This window comes from Melopsittacus undulatus, chromosome 7 (genome assembly GCF_012275295.1).
Source record: "Melopsittacus undulatus isolate bMelUnd1 chromosome 7, bMelUnd1.mat.Z, whole genome shotgun sequence".
In the NCBI taxonomy this organism is placed as follows: domain Eukaryota; kingdom Metazoa; phylum Chordata; class Aves; order Psittaciformes; family Psittaculidae; genus Melopsittacus; species Melopsittacus undulatus.
In genome coordinates, this window is record NC_047533.1 from 11,050,287 (window position 1) to 11,071,772 (window position 21,486).

The following is a 21,486-nucleotide window of genomic DNA, read 5'->3' on the forward strand; positions in this document are numbered from 1 at the left end:
TGGAATATGTGGCTGTTCTCTTTCCTTCTGCAAGTTTTTCACCAAACCTCTCAAGTGTTATTCTTCTCAAGGTTTACTGTATCCCATAAACAGCCATGAGATCATTTCATGCTTAGCCTTCCAATACCGTTCACCTGCTTTCTGTTTCTGGCTGGAAGGACTGAAGGAACTGTCACTGCACCATCTCTAACGTAGTCAATAACAAAAGCTGGCAGGAAAGGCATTTTAGTGAGTCTGAAATTCACCAAAGCATGTTTGAGCTATTTGTACTATAGGTAACCGCTTATTAATTCAGTACTGGCAGAAGGAGCTCATAGCTGTTCCAACTGCCTCTTTTTTATCAGTGTTACTGCACACCAGATGAACTACTCTTGCATGATTTAAAGTCATTAAGATCAACTTTGCTTGAAATATTCCCTAAACCACTGGCCGAAGGACCCAGACAAGAATGCTGCTATTGGAATAGTGCTTCCCTCTGCTCAGCTAGTCTAGGTAGAAATCTATGTGCTACAGGCTTTTTTTACCTGTGGACTGCATGATGCAAAATTACACATTGCTGTAGAGCCCTGTGATACATGTTTAAAGTGGCAGATATCTATCTTGCTGAGAAGTCTTAATCTCAGTCACACTACTTGCTATGCAGCAGAGGCCCGAAGTAGGGTAGCTTTCAAACCTATGGTCTTGTCATCACCATGTGAAATGTAGCCATTTCCCAAACTTGCTGGTACATGATATCCCCAGAACTGTGTATGCAGTTCCATTATTGTAAGATACTGCTTCAATGCTTTAAGGAGATTTTTCTCCTGAATGAGTTGACAGATGTGGACCATGTTATTCACTGGGCATTCTAGGCTAATAACCAGTAGAAATGTGATCGTTGACTTCATTAAATCTTGCTATTTATTTTTAATGTGTTCCGATATCAAGTTCAAATTGGCCAGTATGTCAAGCAGTTTCACACAGCAAAGTTCCTGGAGAAGGAGCGTAACAGCAGTTGGCAGTGATCTCATGAGGTCACCTAACTCCCAGGTCCTTTAAGATTCTGCTATTATTTTCAACACTGGTGCTTATAGGCAATATATCTTATTGCTTTACACATAGGAATTTTCTGTGTGATTTTTAATGGCTAGTTCTGTCTTTCTTGCTTCTTAAAGTTTTTTGCCATCTTGTATGCATTTTTTTTGATAGTTTACAGAAAAAAAAAAGAAGGAAATAATGTCTCTGTAATGGACAATATTAAGGGAAAAATCTAAACTTTCAAAAGCTCTTACTTGAACTATTTTGACTTTTAAGAAACTAGGTTGTTATATAATGGCTGGAAATGTGTTCTGGTTCACTAGCTGTGAAAAATGTTATAAAAAGGGTATACATGTGGGTTTTAATCAAAATAATTCTAAGTAATCTTTTATGTGGTACAGAATTAGCTACATTATATTTATGTCAGACAAATTATAATAAAACTTTCCACAATAATTTTTGCTCTTTCCAACAAAGGATTTCCTCTAGATTTAACTATTTGGGATTGTATCACAACAGGTGAAAGTGGGTAAAACAGCTTAGGTCATTTTGGGAGCTGTTCCGTTCAGCACACATCTGCCACATGTTCAATATTAGTGGGCTTGAATTTCCTAAAAGTAGGTTATTCATATATAGATTTATATATTAGTAGATTGGAATTTGCTTTTTAAGATCTCTAGCATTTCAAGCACATATCAATATAAGTTATTTTCAGCAACTGCAGAGGTTTGCTGAATGAATTGAACTAATCACTGCAGTGTAAACCACAGAAGGACATTTTGCCACCTCGTTCATTGTTATTACTACCACGAATCTTACTGTTCATTACACGTAGGACTAAATATGTTCCAAATATGTATTGCCAAAGAGAAGGCCTAAGAGCTGGAGGCCTTTGAAACTTCTTAATCTGTGTCCCAAAGGTTGTATCATCTCTCTGTTAGGTCAGCTCTTCCTTTAGTCTGGATTATGATTCCAGTTTTATCACCTATTCAGTAGCTTTAAACGTAATATTTCATTGCTTTCTTCCGTGCATCTTTTCCTACTTGGGATTGTTTATAAATGTCCATGAAGCTCCCTTACTTTCACCACTTAGATTTCTCCTTAAAATTCACATTTGCTCTAATGACTTATAAAACAATACCAACACTTAGCTGCCAATGTGCTGTGGCTGGCAGGTATCATATGAAGAAAATATCCTTCAGTACTTAGTGTCTGCTCACCAGAACTTTGAACACACTTGTAGCTTCTTGCCTTATGCTTGGATTGTAAGCTTCTAGGAGGAAGCACCTGCTTGTAATTCTATGGATGTCACTAGGAAAAGAGAGTGCTAAACTCGGGACCTAAATCTTGCCATACACTCTCTTCCATAAGTAAAGTAATGAGTAATAATAATTAAAAAAGCTCAAGTTCTGACATGCATGCTATTGTTTAAAAATATTGGGATTGCAATGCAGTTTTAGTTGTGGTGGATTTTACTTGTGATACAGGGAACAGAGAAACTGAATTTAAGCAAAAGGTCTTTTTTGAATGACATTTTTTATTTTCACTGATATGAAAAATCTATTAACAAAGATGATTTTTTTTTAAATTCTGAATTTGCTTCTGTTTTACAAAGCAGAGTCTCACTGAAACTGGCACTTCATAAATCTCTTTTTAGCATCATCAAGGCATCTGGTTCTTGGTTAGGATAGCACACTTTTCTCTATGGCTAAGTCTGAAAACACAGTGTATCTCTAAGGCTGAATAAATTTGGTATGCAGATATGTTTCCTTGGAAACAACTTGTAATTTTAAAGTGCATGCAGCCATACAGGCCTTATGTAATTTATTAATGTGAAAGACCTGGCTCTCGTGAGCCTTGTTAAATAGATCAGCCTGTATTGGCAGGAAAAAGGAATTTGCTTTGATTACAAATGCAGCTTTTCAAGTGCTATTAGATACTGAGGTATTCATGCTTGGAGCTGATATTGCTGCTACTGTGCCAAGTTGTGTTGCCCGTTTGGGTGAAACAGTTCATACGCTTTCTTCCTGAAGAATACCAATATTCAGGACATTCTGCCTATTCTGAAAGACTTTGATCTCCCAGGCATACTCTCCTTAAACTGCCACCTGGCTTGATGAGCACTGTTTTCAGTTCAGTGATATTCCTGAGGTCATTGTGCAAGCATGTCTTCATTGTGACTTTTTTTTTCTGCACTGTAGACACCTCAGACCATGTCAGGGTAGATTTTACATTACTTGTGTATTTGTTGCAACAGGTTTGCCATGTTCCACAATGTCAGGATACCTAAAGAAAACATACTGAATATGACTGGAGATATCACACCTGAGGGGAAGTACTCCAGTTCAGTCAAGGTATGAATCAAGGTTATCAAGGTTTTGTTTCATTAATGCAGTTCATTACATATACAAAGGTATAAGTAGGTTAAGAGAGGAGCATAGGCCTCTCATGTTGGGAAGTCCTAGATACCTGAACTTAGATAGGGCTGTTGTCAATTTCACAAGATAGTCAGAATGCTGGGTTTTTAATTGCCTTCCAGGGATGTCTCAACTCACTGATTTTACTGACTTCATGCTCTTTTTATTGAGTAGCTTAGAGAAACTACTTTGAATCTTACCTGAACATCATATCTGCATGTGTCAAAGACCAAAATTGGCCAATCCAGTGGGCTTCTGATCCTGCTGCCAGAGTTGTATGTTCATAGGGGATGTAAACAAAACATTAGCCTCACCACTCAGTCTGTGCCTTTTATTCATTCAGGATGTTAAAGAGCGTTTTAGTGCAGCTCTGGGATCCTTGTCCACTGGCAGAATTTTCATCACAGCAATTTCCATTACCAATTTAAAGCTTGCCCTATCAATAGCCATTCGCTTCTCAGCAGCTCGCCGTCAGTTTGGACCAACTGATGATGAAGAAATACCTGTTCTTGAATATCAAATGCAGGTAAGTACTTTGGAATCCACATCTGCAGACCTTCATATAATTAAACTCAGATTCAGAGCTACTGCAAATCAAAATAACAACACTGAAGTTAGTGAAATTAAAGTTGTCTATGTCATCTGAAGTGTCATTCCTAGCGCAGCTAGGGGAGTTCTAGACAATGTCTAGAACCAATGTCCAACTCAAGACATTCTCTTGGCACAATCAGGCTTTTGACATAAGTTCTTGGAATAACAAACCCCAAAAACATTCTATAATAGTAACCTTTTCAAAGGAAGACTGTCTTCTACACACACATGAAAGTACTGCAGATGTAAAAACTACTATTTGTGTAAAAATGTTAGTGCCTCTTTTGCTGCTATACTAATTTTCTCTTAACATTTATGCTTTGAAAGTATAGAACTCAATGGCGCTCACTGTGGTAAAATCTAAGATAGCACTTATTTTGAGAGGAATAGAACCAACGTTTGCAGATTTTGCAGATGAAAAACACATTTTGCTCTGAAAAAATAGAACAAGAGTATGTAGGGTAATTGGGAAATAGAGAAAACTCAGCTCTGCTGAATGAGAAAGGTTAATGTATAAGAAGTGCTGAGAACAAAAAAGTGGGTGTTTTTTCCCAAGTTTGCACTTAGTCTTGCAACTTTGAAAGATTTCATGGGTTTCTAAAAACTGGTGAAAGCTGCCTTCTTTTCACCTCTGCTGTATAAGTCAGGATCTGCTTCCTACTGTTCTCAAAGTCTCTGTTGTTCTCAGTTTTGGCTTGTTCCATGGGCTCTACTTGCTGAATACCTCATTCCCTTACTGCTCTACCAAAAAAGCTTCCTCAAGCAGTTTGTCTTTTCTCATGAAGGACTTTGAGTTGCATGGAGCAGCAAAGATGCTTTTTTCTCTGCTTCCCAGACTTGGGTTTTTTTTCCACAGAATGCACCCAGCACTAATGCACATTCAGTACTGAACAGGCAAGTAAAGCAGTTACAACCTCTGTCATGCTGGTATGAAGAAACACATAAATCATGACTGGCCCCAGCATGCCAGACATTGTATAAACACAGTGCAAAAATTCATTGTAGGTCCCCAAACCTTCAGTGAACTTTTTCACTGGTTTAACAGGATGGTTATCACAAATTCATAAAATGCATGAATTAGAGTAACGTAACTGTGACTTGTGTATGGTTACACTTCATTATGTTTATAGACGGTTATATTTATGTTATCTCCATAAAAGAGATTTCCAATTTGAACAAAGTAAAACCAAATAGGTTGGTTCACTATTATAAGATACTTACATGTATAAAACTAAAAAATATATATTGATTTGCAATCAAATCTGTTTAATTTCTATTCTAGCAATGGCGTCTCCTTCCTTATCTGGCTGCTGCGTATGCCTTAGATTATTTCTGCAAGTCCCTGCTTGAGAACTTTGTAGAATTTTTTGCAGGTTTATTGACAAAACAAAGGAGTCAGAGACAGGTGAGATATTTACATGCTTCTTCGCTGAGTTCTTGCTAAAATAAACATGAAATTGTTAAATGAAGGACCTACTTAGACGTTGTAGGCTACCTTAAAATCAAGATTTCACAGTATCTCAGAAATGTGGGAGATACAAAGTAGTGATTAAAGTTGCATTCAGAAAAGCATCCAGATTAGTTTTGATGGAATGGTTAAAGTTTTATTGATTTGTGTGGGATTTAAGGTTTTGTTTATCATAAATGTGTGATGGTAATGCAAATTCAACTATATAACTTTTAAATGATACCTCAGAAGGCATATATCAAAGACTCTCTGAAATGAGACTGTTCTTAATTTCTGCACAGACTAGGACTCCGACTTGCGTTCACAATTCATATTCCTGTGTTAGGGTAAATATTTTTGGAGAACAAGGTTAAGACTGTTGAGTCTCAATGCTGAATTTTTCATCCACAATCACCATTCGATGTAAACGTCACCCCTTTCCAGAGGAAATAGTTTAATCTATCTGTCTCTGCAAGGACTGATTCTCAACCAATAACCACAGTGTGCTTTTTTATGGTATATAAATTTGACTTATTTTTTAAATGTTCAACAGTATTAATCCCTAGGGCCTTTGTGCTGCCTCTGTATTGATCAGATCTCACTTAAACACTCAGGCTTTTTTTGAGCTAAAATAAAACTAATGAAAGATTTGTCTACTAATGTCTGGGTGTTCTGATTTCTTCTTTATGCACGAACCTCAGAAGAATCTGTTTGATGTTTTTAATTTGATATTTTACCTCTGGAGGTCTCAATTGCCATCACTAATCTTAGGCAAAACTATGGCTATCACAAAAGAAATCATGATAGAAAAAAATCTTATTGTTCGCAATGTTAAGAATGTAATCCTTATGAATTCCTTTGTTTTACAAGAGATATCAAACAAACAAACAACTTAAAAACAAGCTTTGGCACTATTAACCCAGTATCTCCAGAAATTGGAGTTCCAAACACATTTTCATAGAAGGGCTAACACAGTTAGTGCAAGTGCAGGTTACTGTGATTCTCTGGAACTTGAGGGGGTGCATTTAAGTTTTCCTACCCTGCAAAAATTGCTGCTTGAAAGGTTAATGAAAACCATGTAAGGCAGTAAATGTTATATCCCATTGCTGACTGGGGAGAGAGGGATTGCTTATGTCAAAGGAGATAGGAACTTTCTCTGGACATGCCACCTTCAACCACTTTCCATCTTTGGGAGGAAAAGGTTGGCAAGCAGTGAACTATCCCATGCAGTGCATGTCAGCTGCACATCTGAGCTAACATACACCCATGTGTCCATTGCATGGCACAAATTATTGCTGTCCTATACAAGAAAGTTATTGCTGAAGGTTTTTCAATTGTGGCAGGTTTTTATTGTGGCAGCAATATATATATACTCTTATATAGATCTCAAAAAACTGTATGTATGTATTGCTGGTAACTCTTCATTATAAAGCAGCACATGTAGCTGTGGCCTTAATTGGCCATAAACTTGTGTAAAAGTTATTACTCATTTGTAACTTGTTTTCACACAGGTTGATTTGGGACGTGAGATTCATGCCTTATGTGCGGCCAGCAAACCACTGGCTTCTTGGACTGCTCAGCAGGCAGTCCAGGAATGCCGAGAAGCTTGTGGAGGACATGGTTACCTTGCCAGTAAGTTGCAGACTACTGCATATGCTGATCAGAAGGAGAACGGTTATGTTCATGTGTTCTTTGAATGTTGTTGTATTCATGGTGTCTGAGTATTAGGAATATGTTTAGAAAGGTTTTTTTTCCTCATGTCCATGTTTTTAAAGTTCCTTTTATACCTTATACCACAAAAACCCCCACTAAATCCATGCAGCCTCTGCACCAGCATTTGGACAGGCTGTACATGTGATTCAGTCTTCCAAAAATAATGATACAGACTTCATATATGAAAACTCCTTTTGTAAGATGAATGCCACACTTTAGCTTGCGAAAATTGATATGTTGGAAAGAATTGATTAAACAGTGAGCTTTCAAGCTGATCTGTTGGTATCAATAGCTATACATATAGAAATAGACAACTGTCTTGGATTATGCCACAGAATAATTATTTAATAACAGCTCTTTAGCTTCCATTAATACACTGCAATATATAGAATTGCACACTTGTTCTTATTAAGTGAACCGCCTGGGTGTTATCCGAAATGACAATGATCCAAACTGCACATATGAGGGAGATAACAACGTCCTACTTCAGCAAACCAGCAACTACTTAATGAGCTGGATGAATTGCATAAGAGGAGGTAAGTTTTTGTTGCTGAATCCTGTGCTCGACCCAACAGTGTGTAGCTAATGGAATTAGGAGGCAATTTCATACTGAAAGCAATTGACAGTCATTTAATAATTTTTTAGAGCATAAATAATGTGCTACAGACTCCATCATATGATACATTCACAATACAAAGGTATTTGCTGCAAGAAATATTCTTTCTCCTAAGTCTTGCAGAAACTAGCTATCCCTAGTTTTACTATCCCTAGTTAGGCCAAGTAGTATCTTACTCCTTGAAAAGTGCGGTTTAGTTCAATGAACCTACTCCTACAGTTAGTGTAAGTCTGGGTACCCTCTCCTCATTGTACTTAAAATTGTTTGTATTGCCCAGCTTGGTAGCAATATCCATTTTGTAGTTCTCTAGATTTTGTTTTCACTTTCTAGTAGGGCATTTTACCAAGATCTTGCAGAACTGGAAAACTCAGCAATAGGAGTTGAATCTTATGGGGCTACCCATCACTACCTATAGGTAGTGATGTCAGGTCTTTCCGTACTTGTCCACCAGTCCTCGTTTGGCTAGACTAGGCCAGAATAAAATAAATGTTAGGGTCAAATTGCATCTGGCCTATCAATTGTATGCATGGCTTTGTACTAGGCTTTTAGTTCCAAAGGCTCTGATTTATTTTCTCATAAATATTTTTTATTTTCTTTTGTATTTCAGATAAAGCTCCTTTTGAATCCCCTTTGGGAACAATAAATGTTTTGCAAGACTACCATCATATCCTTGGCTGGAAATTCACAGCCAATAGTGTTGAAGATTGCATGGACTCCTCAGGTAACCTTCTGCTGTTGTTAAACTGATTCTAGAATCTTAAATTCGTCTCCAGAGTAAAGGATCCATAAATTCGAGATTCAGCCTCTGCTATATATTAGATATTTGTCCTGTTACTGTTTGCTGAATTTCTTTGTGTTATGTGCATTTCAGTTTACTAAGAAGATAATTTGCATTTCAAAGTATGTCCTATTGCCCCCAGCTTCAATTCTAAAATGGGGGATATTATCAGATATTTTTCTTCCATTTTTGTTCCTCTAAAATGGCATTTGTGGTCTAGGTTTGTTTGCCACTGTATTGTTGTTGTCAAGTGAAACTGTTGCAAGGAGCACTGATTGTCACTACCTTGTTATCACTAAAATATCCTATTTTAAAAAACTATACAAGCAATTCAGAAATGCGTTGAAAAGGCTTTAAGCATGTCTGCTTTTGATAATTGCTTTTGGTTGCATAGAGGGAAATGAGTAATGGTGAAAGAAAATTCCCTGCAGTTTTCCTGGCTTACTCTGCTATAATCAAATGGAGTATGACATTAGATACTGTTCCCACTTTTGTATCACTGTGAGCCCAGACTGGAGGCAAAAATTAACAAAGTAATGAGCAGATAATGAGATAGTGACAAGGCATTGAGCAAAAGTGAGTCTGAGAAGCTGAGAACATACTAGGGGAGGAAACTCCAGTTGTAATATATAAGGGGCAATCTAGTTGATTTCTAGAATTCGGTGACCACTTCAGTGCTCAAGTAATTGCAAAAAAAGCTGAACTTTGGATAATGATGCATAGTACCAAGTGAGATAGTATCATAATAGCTATGGGGTAAAATCTGAATAACTCAAAATACAAAAGCTTATAAGACAAAGACTAGCTCAAAACAAATGCTTGCGTTCTTCATTGTTGTATGTCTCCAACTTGTGAAACCCAGGAGAGCACAAACTGATACTTAAACACATATTCCCTCTTGTCTTGTAATACTTACTGTACAAGGCGATAGTTTAAAAAATATCTGAATCTGTTTGTTTTTCCATTCTGTTAGAAACTGGACTGTTAATTTTGGTGTCTAAATTTAGGCAGCATATGAACACTCACAATTGCCTAAATAATATACATTAAATCTTAAGGTAAGACACAAGCAAGCAGAATTCATAAAAGGACTTTATGCTGTAGTATTTTTTTCCTTATGAGTTCCAGACTAATCTAAAAATGTAACACATTTATGTGTTACAAAGCAGGTCATTTAAATGTGATTACATTTAGCCACTTTTGCAATGCTAGCAGTCATGTGCTTCCACTAAATGTGGACTGCCTTCTGTTCTTGTATTCTCCTAAGCAACTTAGTACCTTGCAGACCTAACTCTTAATACGGGAAGAAAATAATAACCTGAAAATATTTGATCAAGTCTGAAATCTAAATTGGGCTGTGGATTTACCTTGTCTTTTAGCTTGGAGTCGGTTTGAGCTAGTGTATGGTTTGTCTTCACTGTACAGTTACAATCTGATTATCTTACCCAGGTGTTATTTATTGCATATACAGTAATGCTCAACATGTCATGTTAATAGATTGGTTAATGAACACTTTCATCTTGGATAACAAAAACTGAGACTGCCGTAGAATCCTCATGTGAGTTCTTACATTATAAATGTGAAGGCTGAGGATTTTGATTATCTCTCTTTTACAGTTCCTTTAGCAGCATATAAATGGCTGGTTTGCTACCTGCTCCAAGAAAGTGACCTAAAGCTCAGGAAGGAGAAGCAGTCTGGACGAAGTGATTTTGAGGCAAAAAACAACTGTCAGGTGATACTTGTTCAGCTTTCTTATTTTATTTACTTGTTTCCATCCAAGTCTGTCAGATCCTCTTAATTTTACATTCTTGTGTCAAGTATCATTTCTTCAAACGTAAAGTCAAATAACTAACTAATAAAATGTAATACCTGTCCATTGTATAGGACATGATAGCAGGAGGACAGTAACCATTAGCAGAAGTCTTCCAGGACATATTTCCATTCAGAAAAGTTGCAGACATGTGCTGTGTTGTGTCTGTAATTTTGATAGCAACTTCTGAAGACTAAATCTACTACTATTAAATCTACTGCAGCATGTGATTATTACATCTCCATATGCTCTTGTGGCCAAATGCGTACTGTAGGAAAGAATCTTGCTCTGGCAGGTAGGTAAACTAGATGACCTAATAGGTCTTTTCCATCTCTAATTTCTATAGTGCAAAGTACTCATGAAAGATACCAAACTGACAGTATTGGAACCTGAAAAGGAAACATTGACAATCTACATATAGCAGATCCGCTCTCTCACCAGAGAGTTTCAATAGCTAGGGATGGCTTAACTCCAAATTTCAGTGTATATAGCCATGCTCCCCAAATTCTTCCATTCATTCCATGAGAAAATCTGTCTCATATCCAAGGAAAGAGCACTTGTCATTTGTCACCGAGGAGAGATCTGTTCCCTGAAGATGGCTGGTGTCATTCACCTTATCTGCAAAGCTCATTAAAAGCAGGAAGGAATATTCAACTCTGCACCTAGAAAGAGCCAGCCTAGCTTCAGCTAGGGGATGATCTGTGTGAAACCACTGGTAGAGTGGAAGAAACCTTTCCTGGTTTTTACCCTAGAAGCAGATTGTTAGAGAAACTCCTCAGGGTCAAATTCAGAATGTGAATTGCCAGGAATTCAAGTCTGATTGCCTGACAATTGGCCAGCTCTTGGGAGGCTGGTGCCAGGGCCAGTGTGTTAGAGAATGCTTTACTCAGAAGTATGAAAGTTCTCTTTTATGTTCAGATGTGCTAAAATTTACTTAGGCACACAGCTGCTTTTGAGATAGGCATTGATCTACCTTAGGTCATTAGCTTTTCTTCCTACAATTCATCTTCAGGACAGTGGGAATTTTTATTTTAAATGGCATGCCTCAAAAACATCTGAAAATGATTTGCAAGCTTTGCTTTAAATATGTATGCATATTTGATTTAAAACTTTCTGGGCATGAAGGAGCACTTTTCTGTCATCCCAGTGGCTGACTGACATATAATATTTGTTCTTGCTATGGGATATCTGGAAAAGATTCATAGCTTATCCCAAGGTTATTTTGGTTTGGGGATGGCTTGATAGAAACACTACAGAAGTGCAAGCAAAGGTAAAGAAGGAAATAGAGTTATAGCACGGAAGAATAGGCACTTAATGCTTCATTTGGGATGTTAAGATTTATTTCATTTGGACTAAGCAATTGACATTCATATCTAAAAAAGTCCATCTAGCAAGGGGGAAGTCCTTCATAAACTTGCAGAGGATAGCTCTGCATTTTGAATTTCATGCTTGTATCTGAGTTTGAACATAAGTATGTCACTGAACATTGTTGAGAGAGATGGTGATCTTTGGAATATGCCTTTTTTAAATGCCACAGTGGATTTAAGTGCAAGGATGATACAAGTATTTAAAATAAAGAAAGGAAAACTAATCAACTAATTCTAAATGAAACAAAACAAAACAAGTGAAAAACTCAAACAACCCACTCCTAAACATATGGGCTAAAACCAAACACCAGTTTACAGCATTGTAAGAAATTGGCCACAAGAGTAGCAGTTTCTTATTCCCTTCTGTTCACTGACTAGAATGTTTTCAGCCAGCAGTCTTGTGATAGGACGTATGCCATGATCCCGCAAAGGTGGAATATATAAAAGTAGGCATACGTTCCCATGTGAGTACAGTTCCTTAAGGTTTTATACTCCATATTGACAGTAACTGGTGATTTGCCTTTCTGATCAGAGAGTTGGCAAGGATTAGCTGGATAGTTCTTTCAAAACATATTACAATCTATTGCAGTCCATAAACAGAATTCACTCATGCTGACATGATGATATTGTTTATTATTTGAAGGGACCGTAATATGTTTTCAATAGGTTACTGAACCACTTTGCAGATTTTATCTTCTTCATAAAGCTGTGTATAATATTAAATGAATGTAAACCTGCAATGGTTTACACTGGTCTTCTTCAACAAACCTAACTTGGCATGGTCTTCTCTCTGATGAAGAGATCCCTGTCTGGGTGTAGCTGTCAAATTACACTAGTAATGCGTGTACAATCTGTGCTCCCTTTGGTGTAAGACAGTACTCAAGCTGGAACACAGTAGAAAATTTGGATCTTATTTCTGGAAGGTATTTCATGATGCATTTCATGACTAACCTTTGCAAAGACATTGTAGATGGTTTTATCCTAGAGTTTCTTCGTAGGCTTTCTTTAGTCTCAAGGTAGATCACCAGATCTAAATCAACAAATCTCCACTAACTTCAAAAGAGCAATGCAGTTTTGTACCAGCTGATGATTGGTTTCTTGTATTTTGTCACTCAGTGATATTTTCTGTTTCCTAAGGTGTACTACTGTCGATCATTAGCCATTGCTTTTATTGAACAAACAGTCTTACAAAGATATCATGACTACACTCATGATCCCAGCATACCATCTACTCTACAGCCAGTGCTTAAGAAACTCAGTGCTCTCTATGGACTCTGGTCTTTAAGTAAACATCTGGCTGTGCTCTACCAAGGTGAGATCAGCTACCTGAAAGTACTGTGCATGTCAATTTATAAAAGTCTTTTGGTAGGGGGAAAGAATCCTCATTAGATTTAGATTAGAGCATTTCCTTATTGCCTGTGTAATAAAAACAATTATTCAGGGTAAAATTTTCAGGAGCAGGAATCTGGAGTGACAAAATAACCAAACAGACTCTTAGCTCAGAGATGATGGAGGGCTCACAAGTTTTGCTGTGATCTAGTGTTTGGGGAGAGGATAAGGGATGGGCACCAAGATGCTGTAGTGTAGCTTGTTAGTGGAAAAGGCTCCAAATGTCTTTGATCAATGATTTTGCAGCCAACTCCAGTTACACAGGAGCATCTATTTAGTCTCATGGAAACTCACCTCATTAACTTCTTTGTAAAAGGACTGTATCCGTGTAACTGTAAGTGGCATAAGCTTCTTTGTGAATGTATTTGCAGGTGGCTATGCTTCAGGTGAACAAGCTGGTAAATTTATTCAGGATGCCATTCTGGAGCTGTGCTACAGGGTAAGCCCTGATTATTGTTTGTTGTGATTAAATAATGATATAGTCTATGAGTAATGAAAAAAGGATGTATCAGTTATTCTGTACTTCAAGAGGTAAATTAGAAATGTATTACATCAATAGTTTCTGTATAACTTCATGTAAAGTTTAGTAACTCATTGACCCTGAATCTAGTCATAGTTTATTTATCCAAAACTGAAAAGAATATATAACTTACTAAATAACACTAATTTGTGTTATTTTATATATAACATAATCATTTGTGGCCTTACAATCTTAATTGGAAAGTGGTGAAATACTGCAGTCCAGTTCTATTATTTTGTTCTATACATTTTTTGTTAACTCATGAATTCTTAACACTGGTTTGTATTCTTCACAGGTAATTAAATTTCAAAGAAGAATCTGGACATTGTTTTTAGAGTTCAAAAATATGGGGTTTTATGTATGTAAACAGTACCATCTTGATTAAAACCACATTTTAGAAGGAAGGAAAACATTTAAAAATTGGTCTCTTGGCAGTTACCCTGTCAAAAGGAGATAAAAAAGCAAAATAAATCCAGACTTCTTGCATGGATTTCTTTTAAGTTAACAATACCTGGTTCTTTATGAAAATAATCTTTATGCCACTCTCTAGCTCACAGGTAACCACAGACAACTACAGGAGTTGCCAAATGCATGTTTTCTCTTTTTAAACAGCTGAAGGATGATGCAGTTGCCCTGGTTGATGTCTTTGCTCCTCCAGACTTCATTCTCAACTCTCCCATTGGTAAAGCTAATGGAGAGGTAAGAAAATCCATTATGTAATTTGTAAGTTTAATCATTAAGAAGAGTATTGCCTTTAGCCGTAACACTTCACAGCTGCAAAAGAAAAGAAAGACACTTTTCCAGTGGAAAGTACTAGAGTTAAATTGATGTCACCAGAAAGTAACATTTTGCATTTGCTGGAGGTAGTCTTCGATGGGAAATTCATATTGCATTGCTTTAATTTGCTCTTGTGGGCATCTGTGCTGCTGAACAACAACAACAGCAACAGCAACAAGATCATACCACCTCCTAAGATTCCTTAAGTAGTAACATGTCTTTAGTATACAGCTTAATACCTTGGAGATTTAGTAAGGTGTATTTCTTCTCTGCCTAGGACTTTTTGCTGCCATTATCAGTATTCACATTATACCCAGTTTGTGTGATGTACATGTAAATGGTGTAGAAATTATTTCTTTCTTTTAATTCTTCATAAAATGTGCATTTTAATAAGAGAAAGAAAAATGTGAAACTCGTTCCAGCTAAAAATTGTCAGAAATTGCACAATTCTTTGAGAATTCTGTTTATCCAGTAGGAATATAGAGAGTACCTTGTACTAACCAGGGACAAGATTATCCAAGGGAGCTCAGTAAATCTTAATACAAACTGGAAGGATGCAGTTTTGTTAGCACCTCTCTTTGCCTTAATAAAGATACAATCCATCCTTGTTAAGCCTGAGAGATATTTTTTGTATAGTCTAAATTACAAAAAAAAAGGAGTTGAATTAGGAGCATAAGAATGGCCATACTGGATCCAGTTCACAGAATACTCTGTAACTGACAGAGAAGGATGGCCAAGGAGAACACTGTATGAAACAGATGAAATATTGAGGTGTTCTTTCCCTGGTGTCTCAGCTGTTGGCAGTTAGTGGTTTAAGAGATACCTCATGCTTGTACCTCATAGTTGTACTTGAATCACTCTGTTTAATAGCCACAGATGTATCTATCCTCCATTCATTTTTCCCATCCATTTCCAAATTCAGCTGTCTTTTGGCTTCCAAGACATAATAATTTCCATAATTTAAGTATGAGCATTGTGAAAAAATACCTCCTAGTCCCACCCTGTATACATTTATTATCTGTGGAGGCCTTTTAATTCCTCTGACAGGACTTATTTTCCTTCTGTCTTGCCTGGTTCTGCCATATCCTTTCTGAGGTGTCATAACCAGACCTACAGGCACGACTCAGGATGTGGTTGCACCATGGATTTGGCTATACTCAGTCATGGTCCTCTCTGCTTTTTTTTCCTTGACATATTCAAAGATCTGTATTTCATTCCAAAGTCTCAGCAAACCAAAATTCTTGCTTACTGGCCAACCCTACTTAGCAGGGCCAAGTCGTGGGATTACTGTTATGCAGAGACTAGTGTCACAGTAGGGTAGTTTGGTTTAGTGTGGGTAGACCCTGTAGAGAATCAGTAGAGCCTGGGGAGACTGCCAGGATCTTTGACAGGGTTGCTGAGTCAAGTGTACTCAGTGCTCTTCAGTACTCTCTGTGTCTTCACATCTAAAGTTGTCCATCGTTCCCATGGTGATCAAGCGATACAAAAGGCAGCCCAGATGTTTCTAATGAGATGCTGACCTAACAAAGTGATTACTTTGGTAACACAGTCCCTACAAATAAAGGAGGAAAGGCTGGCTCTAGGTACACAGCCATCTCAACAAGAAGGCAGTGATCATTACTGGAAACTTTGTTTCTGTATATTTTGGAAGATTAAATTAGTGAAAGAGGTCAAGAGGCAAGCTGTGAGGGTAACTCTAAGAGAAGGAACATCATTTGTAAGAATGTTAAGGCTATCTGCATTGGCCAAAAGCCCATTTTTACAATTACTCTGTCTCTAACAGAAGCTGTGAGCAGATGCTATAAACAAGAATATAAAATATGGTGCAAGTACACAGAGATCTGTTCCTAGAATACTACCCTCTTTCTAACAGTCAGCTGGAGATTTCTTATCAGCAGCTGATAAAGCTGTCATGTAATGGATTTGGCTATCTACTCTTTGGCTCGCTCTTAACTCACACAAACAAGGAAGCCACAGAGGCTTACTAATATTAGAGACTAATTTTAGAGTTTAATATTAGGAATATAATATGAGACACATGCAGATAGGACTCTAAAAAATACTAATTTCCTTGTATACACATATTTGGTAAAGTTTCTTCAAATTCATTGAGTCATATTGAGAAAATAATTTCAGCAGTGGTATCCAAACCATGTTCTGCAGAATTCAGGAAGGTTTTCTGAACTGCCTTTAAGCTTGTGGTTTTCAACTTGTGTAAATATTTCCAACTGAAATTTGAAAAAGGCTGCCAATCCCTCACCCAAAAGAAAATAATGAAGCTCCTTGTCTCCTGGCTGTTTATATTTAATTCATCGCTACCTTTGCAACTTCTAAACCCCAATGCAAACGTTTAGTTAAAATTACAGTATGATAAAGAATAGATTATCCAATCATAACACGGAAATTATTTTAAGTCAGGGTAACCTACATTGTACTGCAGTGCAGTGCCTTGCACCAAGAGCCACAGATCAAGATCAGAACAGAAGAAAAGCTTGCAAATTTGTTATGGGAGGATTTAAGCACTAAATAAGAATTCAGAGTCTCTTTGAAAGAAACTTCGCTGGTGTGAACAGCATTTCCCCATAGAAGCTTTGACAATTTCAGCTTATATGCAAAGTTCTCACCATATCTATTTCAAGATTAATTCTAAACTGTTAGATAATATTAAATCAAACTTGGAATGGAATAAATAGTTAACACTAGTCCATGTAATCAAGGTAAAAATGTATTTTATATTCATTATATGGGCTGCATCAAAAGGAGCGTGACCAGCAGATCAAAGGAGGTGATCCTGCTCCTCTACTCTGCTCTTGTGAGACCTCACCTGGAGTATTGTGTGCAGTTGTGGTGTTCTCAACATAAAAAGGACACGGAACTGTTGGAACAAGTCCAGAGGAGGCCACAAGGATGATCAGGGGACTGGAGCACCTCCTGTATGAAGACAGGCTGAGAAAGTTGGGGCTGTTCAGCCTGGAGAAGATAAGGCTGCGTGGAGACCTCATAGCAGCCTTCCAGTACCTGAAGGGAGCCTATAGGGATGCTGGGTAGGAACTCTTCATTAGGGACTGTAGTGATAGGACAAGGGGTAACAGGTTATAACTTAAACAGGGGGAGTTTAGATTGGATATAAGGAAGAAATTCTTTACTGTGAGGGTGGTGAGGCACTTGGAATGGGTTGCGCAGGGAGGTTGTGAATACTCCATCCCTGGCAGTGTTCAAGGTTGAGTTGGACAGAGCCTCGGGTGACTTGGTCTAGAGCAGGCCTCCCCTGCCCATAGCAAGGGGAGGTTGGCACTAGATGACCTTAAGGTCCTTTCCAACCCTAACTACTCTATGATTCTGTGATACAGAGCTAAGCCATCTTTTGCTGTTGAAGAAAGGCTTTTCACTTCATGTCACTAGCTGCTTTTGTGCTATCTTAATATGATATAGTGTACTGCAGCTTACTGCTGAATATAAGGCCTTTCCTCATATTTCTATGATGTTATTTAAAGTCTTAAGCTTCGGTTAATTAGGAGCTGCCAAATATTGCTAAGATTATACTTTTGCAGAACTTACTTCCCATATGCCTTTTTAAAACTGTTCCACATAAAATTGAAAATTGATGAAGATGATGAATTAACAATCTGCTTATGAGAGAAGAATTTCTTAGGCTCAGATCAAACAGTTCACATATGGGAGAGAAGTTATGTTACTTTCCAGAAATATGTTGAAATAAAGGTAAAACCAGACATACACGACTACTTTCAGACACAGTCTTCGGGTTTGGAGAGAACAAAGATTAGCTTAATATAACCTGGCTTCCAAATTGCTACCTTTGATAATACAACTCATGTCAAGTTGAAAACAAGAAATTGTAAAGGTTACTGTTTTCCTGTTCTCATGCCAAGGATGGCCTAAATGATTTTCACAGATACCTGATTATCGTACTTAGAAATTTTGTGTTTGTTCTTGCCTGTACAGAATTGCTCACATTTATTATCTAGAAATTCAATCAAAATCTCATTTTTAACCAATAAGTTAGATAATTTCTCTTACAGACTTTTTCTTTGGTTTATTTTCCATATGAACTAATCCTTTTTTATTATTATTTTGCAGCTATATAAAAATCTGTGGGCAGAGATCCTTCAAGGCAGAAAAACTCTGAACAGACCTTCATGGTGGGCAGAATTATGTATTAATAAACCTGTTATAGGCAGGCTGAGGTCAAGATTGTAAACCAAACACCTTGCAAGAGGCTGGATGGGCCCAAGATGGATACTTAATTTCAAACATCATGAGGAAATGAGACCATATGTCGAACACTGAAAATGAAGGAGATTTTCATAGGGAAGTGCCAAGTTTTAAAGTAACTTTGAAATCAATTCCAACTTGGTCTCAGGCACTGTTAACATAATAATGACAGGAGCAAGGGTAGAACATACAGTCATGGAATGAATCATAGAATGATTTGCATTGGAAGGGGCCTTAAAGAGCATCTGGTTCTAAGCCTCTGCCATGGGCAGGGGTACCTTTCACTAGACCAGGTTACTCAAAGCATCTGCACACTTAATTAAATACAAAATCACAAAAAATATGATTTATTATGATCATTGCTTTGCAAGGTTTCTATAAAAAATGTTCCAACCAGTCTCTTGACTTTACTGTTATATTACAGAAGTTGAGTGATTAAAAAACATTTCCCACCAGGGATTATGAATAAACTGAACAAAAGCAAGAAACAGTTTAGGACAGGCTGTATAGAAGCTTTATTATGATAATACTGGGAGAACACTGAAAGCTATCTCCCCCTCAGCTCTCCTGTTGTCAGCCAACTGATTGCAGAGACCCAACCTATATACTTTCAGACAAAAAGGGAAGTAAAAATTGAGGAAGAGCAATCATTTTGATGTTAACAAAGCCAGATATCCATCCCTAGAGGGTACTCCTTTGGTAGCTTGCTAACTGCCACAGTTCCAGGGAATCAAACAGTAAATAACATGACAATATGATGAGATGGCGCTTAGTGGAGCCTGTATTAGTGACACAGCCCATTTTATCTTAGCTCAGAAGTGGGCAGTTGGAAACTATCACAGACTGCTAGCTTTTAATGAAGATAATTTCCTAGCCAGACATCTTGATCTTAAATGTTGATAATTTTACCACCAGAAGTTCAAGGTCAGTTAAAGATGATTACCCTCAAAACAGAGCAGTAAAAATAACAAGCAAAGAAAAACCTCAAACTGATGAAACTTATGTTGGAAAAATTAATAAAAATGATCTTGTTAAACCTTACCTCTCTTTTTTTAATGAACTTTTTTCTTTGCCAGAGATAGTCAGTGTTGCCTGTGTTTCTTCTGCCTTTATTCTTTCTTCTTTTCTAATGAGGTACCATAATTCAGGATGTCTAGTTATTGAACTGTGGAAAACAGTCAAAAGTTTAGCCTTCTTTGCTTTGAACTGTTTTGCCTCTTTTAATGATGACCAATAGGTGGCATCATCCCATGGGAAAAAAAGAAAAAATAGATCCATGCAGCTAAATACCTATGGTTAGATACTATGGAATCATGGAGTCTCGTGATTATTTATTTTCTGTATCAATAGACAATCCAGGAAGTGTCTCCTGCTTGCATTTGTGCAGACTTGAAAGAAGTAGTGAGAGCACATTATGTCCGATATCCAGTGTGACCACTGGATATCTCTGACAGTGAGAAGGGCAAATGGGGAGGAGATGCCCCTCTACATAAAACACAGAGACCACTAGCATTGATCTGTCACTCCACATTTTGTACTATCAGTCAATCAGCAGCATTATTTCAGTGTCTTACATGTGTACAACTTTGCCATCACCTCTGACCTCTTCATAAGCGATATGGTCTTATCCTGCCTCTTTCCTTGTGGCTGGGAAACAGATTTACTGTATGTAAATCTCGCATATAAACTGTAACTCTTATTTATGAGGCATTTGTGGCCTAGAGGAAAAAACAAAGGTGTTTGACACGTAGCTGAAGCCACCTTTATCAAACCCTGAGAAATCAGCCATGTCACAGTAGAACAGAACTGAAGACCCAGGAAGCCCCAAGGATACCCACCAAGCACATGGCAGGATAAACAGACACCCTGTGGAAATATATACCTAAGCTGTTCCTGCTAATCTTGTTTATTATGACTAGTCAATATCCAAATTCCCTGATAAAAGCTGAGCCCCTACATGCTGATAAGGACTGTGCAAACGGTCAGGGAAGTGTGCTGTTTGTCCTGAAAAGCTTCCAACTTCAGCTAGGGCAAGCAGTGCAGGGCAGTGTAAGGCAAGGAGTGCATCGTCAAGATCATTATTATGGGTAGGCAAAACTAAGCTTAAGCTTTATGGCATCTTTGGATATCCACACAGTTAATGGCAAAAGTTAGAAGGCTGCACACCAAAGCTGAAATAAGTAAAAGCAAAGCAGGCCTGTGAGGCCTTGGGATTTTACTCTGTATATAACACTACACATCTCTGTACCCCAGCTCTGGGTGCTGGTAGTTCCTCACCAAGACTGTTTGCAAGCTAATGCAGGTGTTCAGCAGCTGTTGGGCTTTATATGCTGCCAGCAAAGGCTATCTCCATTTACTCTCACACCCAGTGCAATGCCACAGCGCAGCAAAGCCCGGCTCATTCTACAGGACAGAGCCATGCTGTACTCAGTATTGTCAAAACTCTACTATTTTCTGTATGAATATCTGGATAACCATTCTTTAATCAGTTACGACTATGAATTTCTGACCTGTATGTTAAGCCAGACCTGTGTAATTAAAGGAGCAAAATATCCTTTGCCTCTGAAGTCAACAATAAGCCAAAGGTTCTAGAGGTTTTCTCCATCCAGCTTCTCAGAGCAGCTGGAATTGTATGAACTTGCAGAGCTGCAGCATGAAGGAAGAAAGATGTAATGAAATTTGGCATCCAATTATCTACTAAATCATAGGGCAATAATTCAACCACTACCACAAGATGTCATGATCATATGCAGTTTGTTCCTCTTCATAGGACATTAAATAAAAGAGGCCTCTGGCAGAACAGGAAAGTCA

General features: G+C 37.6%; 1 protein-coding gene across 1 annotated transcript in view; it reads left to right on the top strand.

Annotated features, from left to right (window-relative positions):
• Window positions 1-19,716, top strand: part of ACOX3 (acyl-CoA oxidase 3, pristanoyl) — a 33,331-nt gene extending 13,615 nt beyond the window's left edge. The window contains exons 8-18 of the mRNA XM_013128912.3: window positions 3,275-3,371; window positions 3,778-3,960; window positions 5,308-5,430; window positions 6,984-7,104; window positions 7,599-7,721; window positions 8,409-8,522; window positions 10,196-10,311; window positions 12,894-13,068; window positions 13,517-13,584; window positions 14,278-14,364; window positions 18,541-19,716. Of these exons, the coding sequence (XP_012984366.2) occupies window positions 3,275-3,371; window positions 3,778-3,960; window positions 5,308-5,430; window positions 6,984-7,104; window positions 7,599-7,721; window positions 8,409-8,522; window positions 10,196-10,311; window positions 12,894-13,068; window positions 13,517-13,584; window positions 14,278-14,364; window positions 18,541-18,660 (1,327 nt within the window). The 3' untranslated portion in view covers window positions 18,661-19,716. The remainder of the gene's footprint in view (window positions 1-3,274; window positions 3,372-3,777; window positions 3,961-5,307; window positions 5,431-6,983; window positions 7,105-7,598; window positions 7,722-8,408; window positions 8,523-10,195; window positions 10,312-12,893; window positions 13,069-13,516; window positions 13,585-14,277; window positions 14,365-18,540) is intronic.
• The last annotated feature ends 1,770 nt before the right edge of the window (window positions 19,717-21,486 follow it).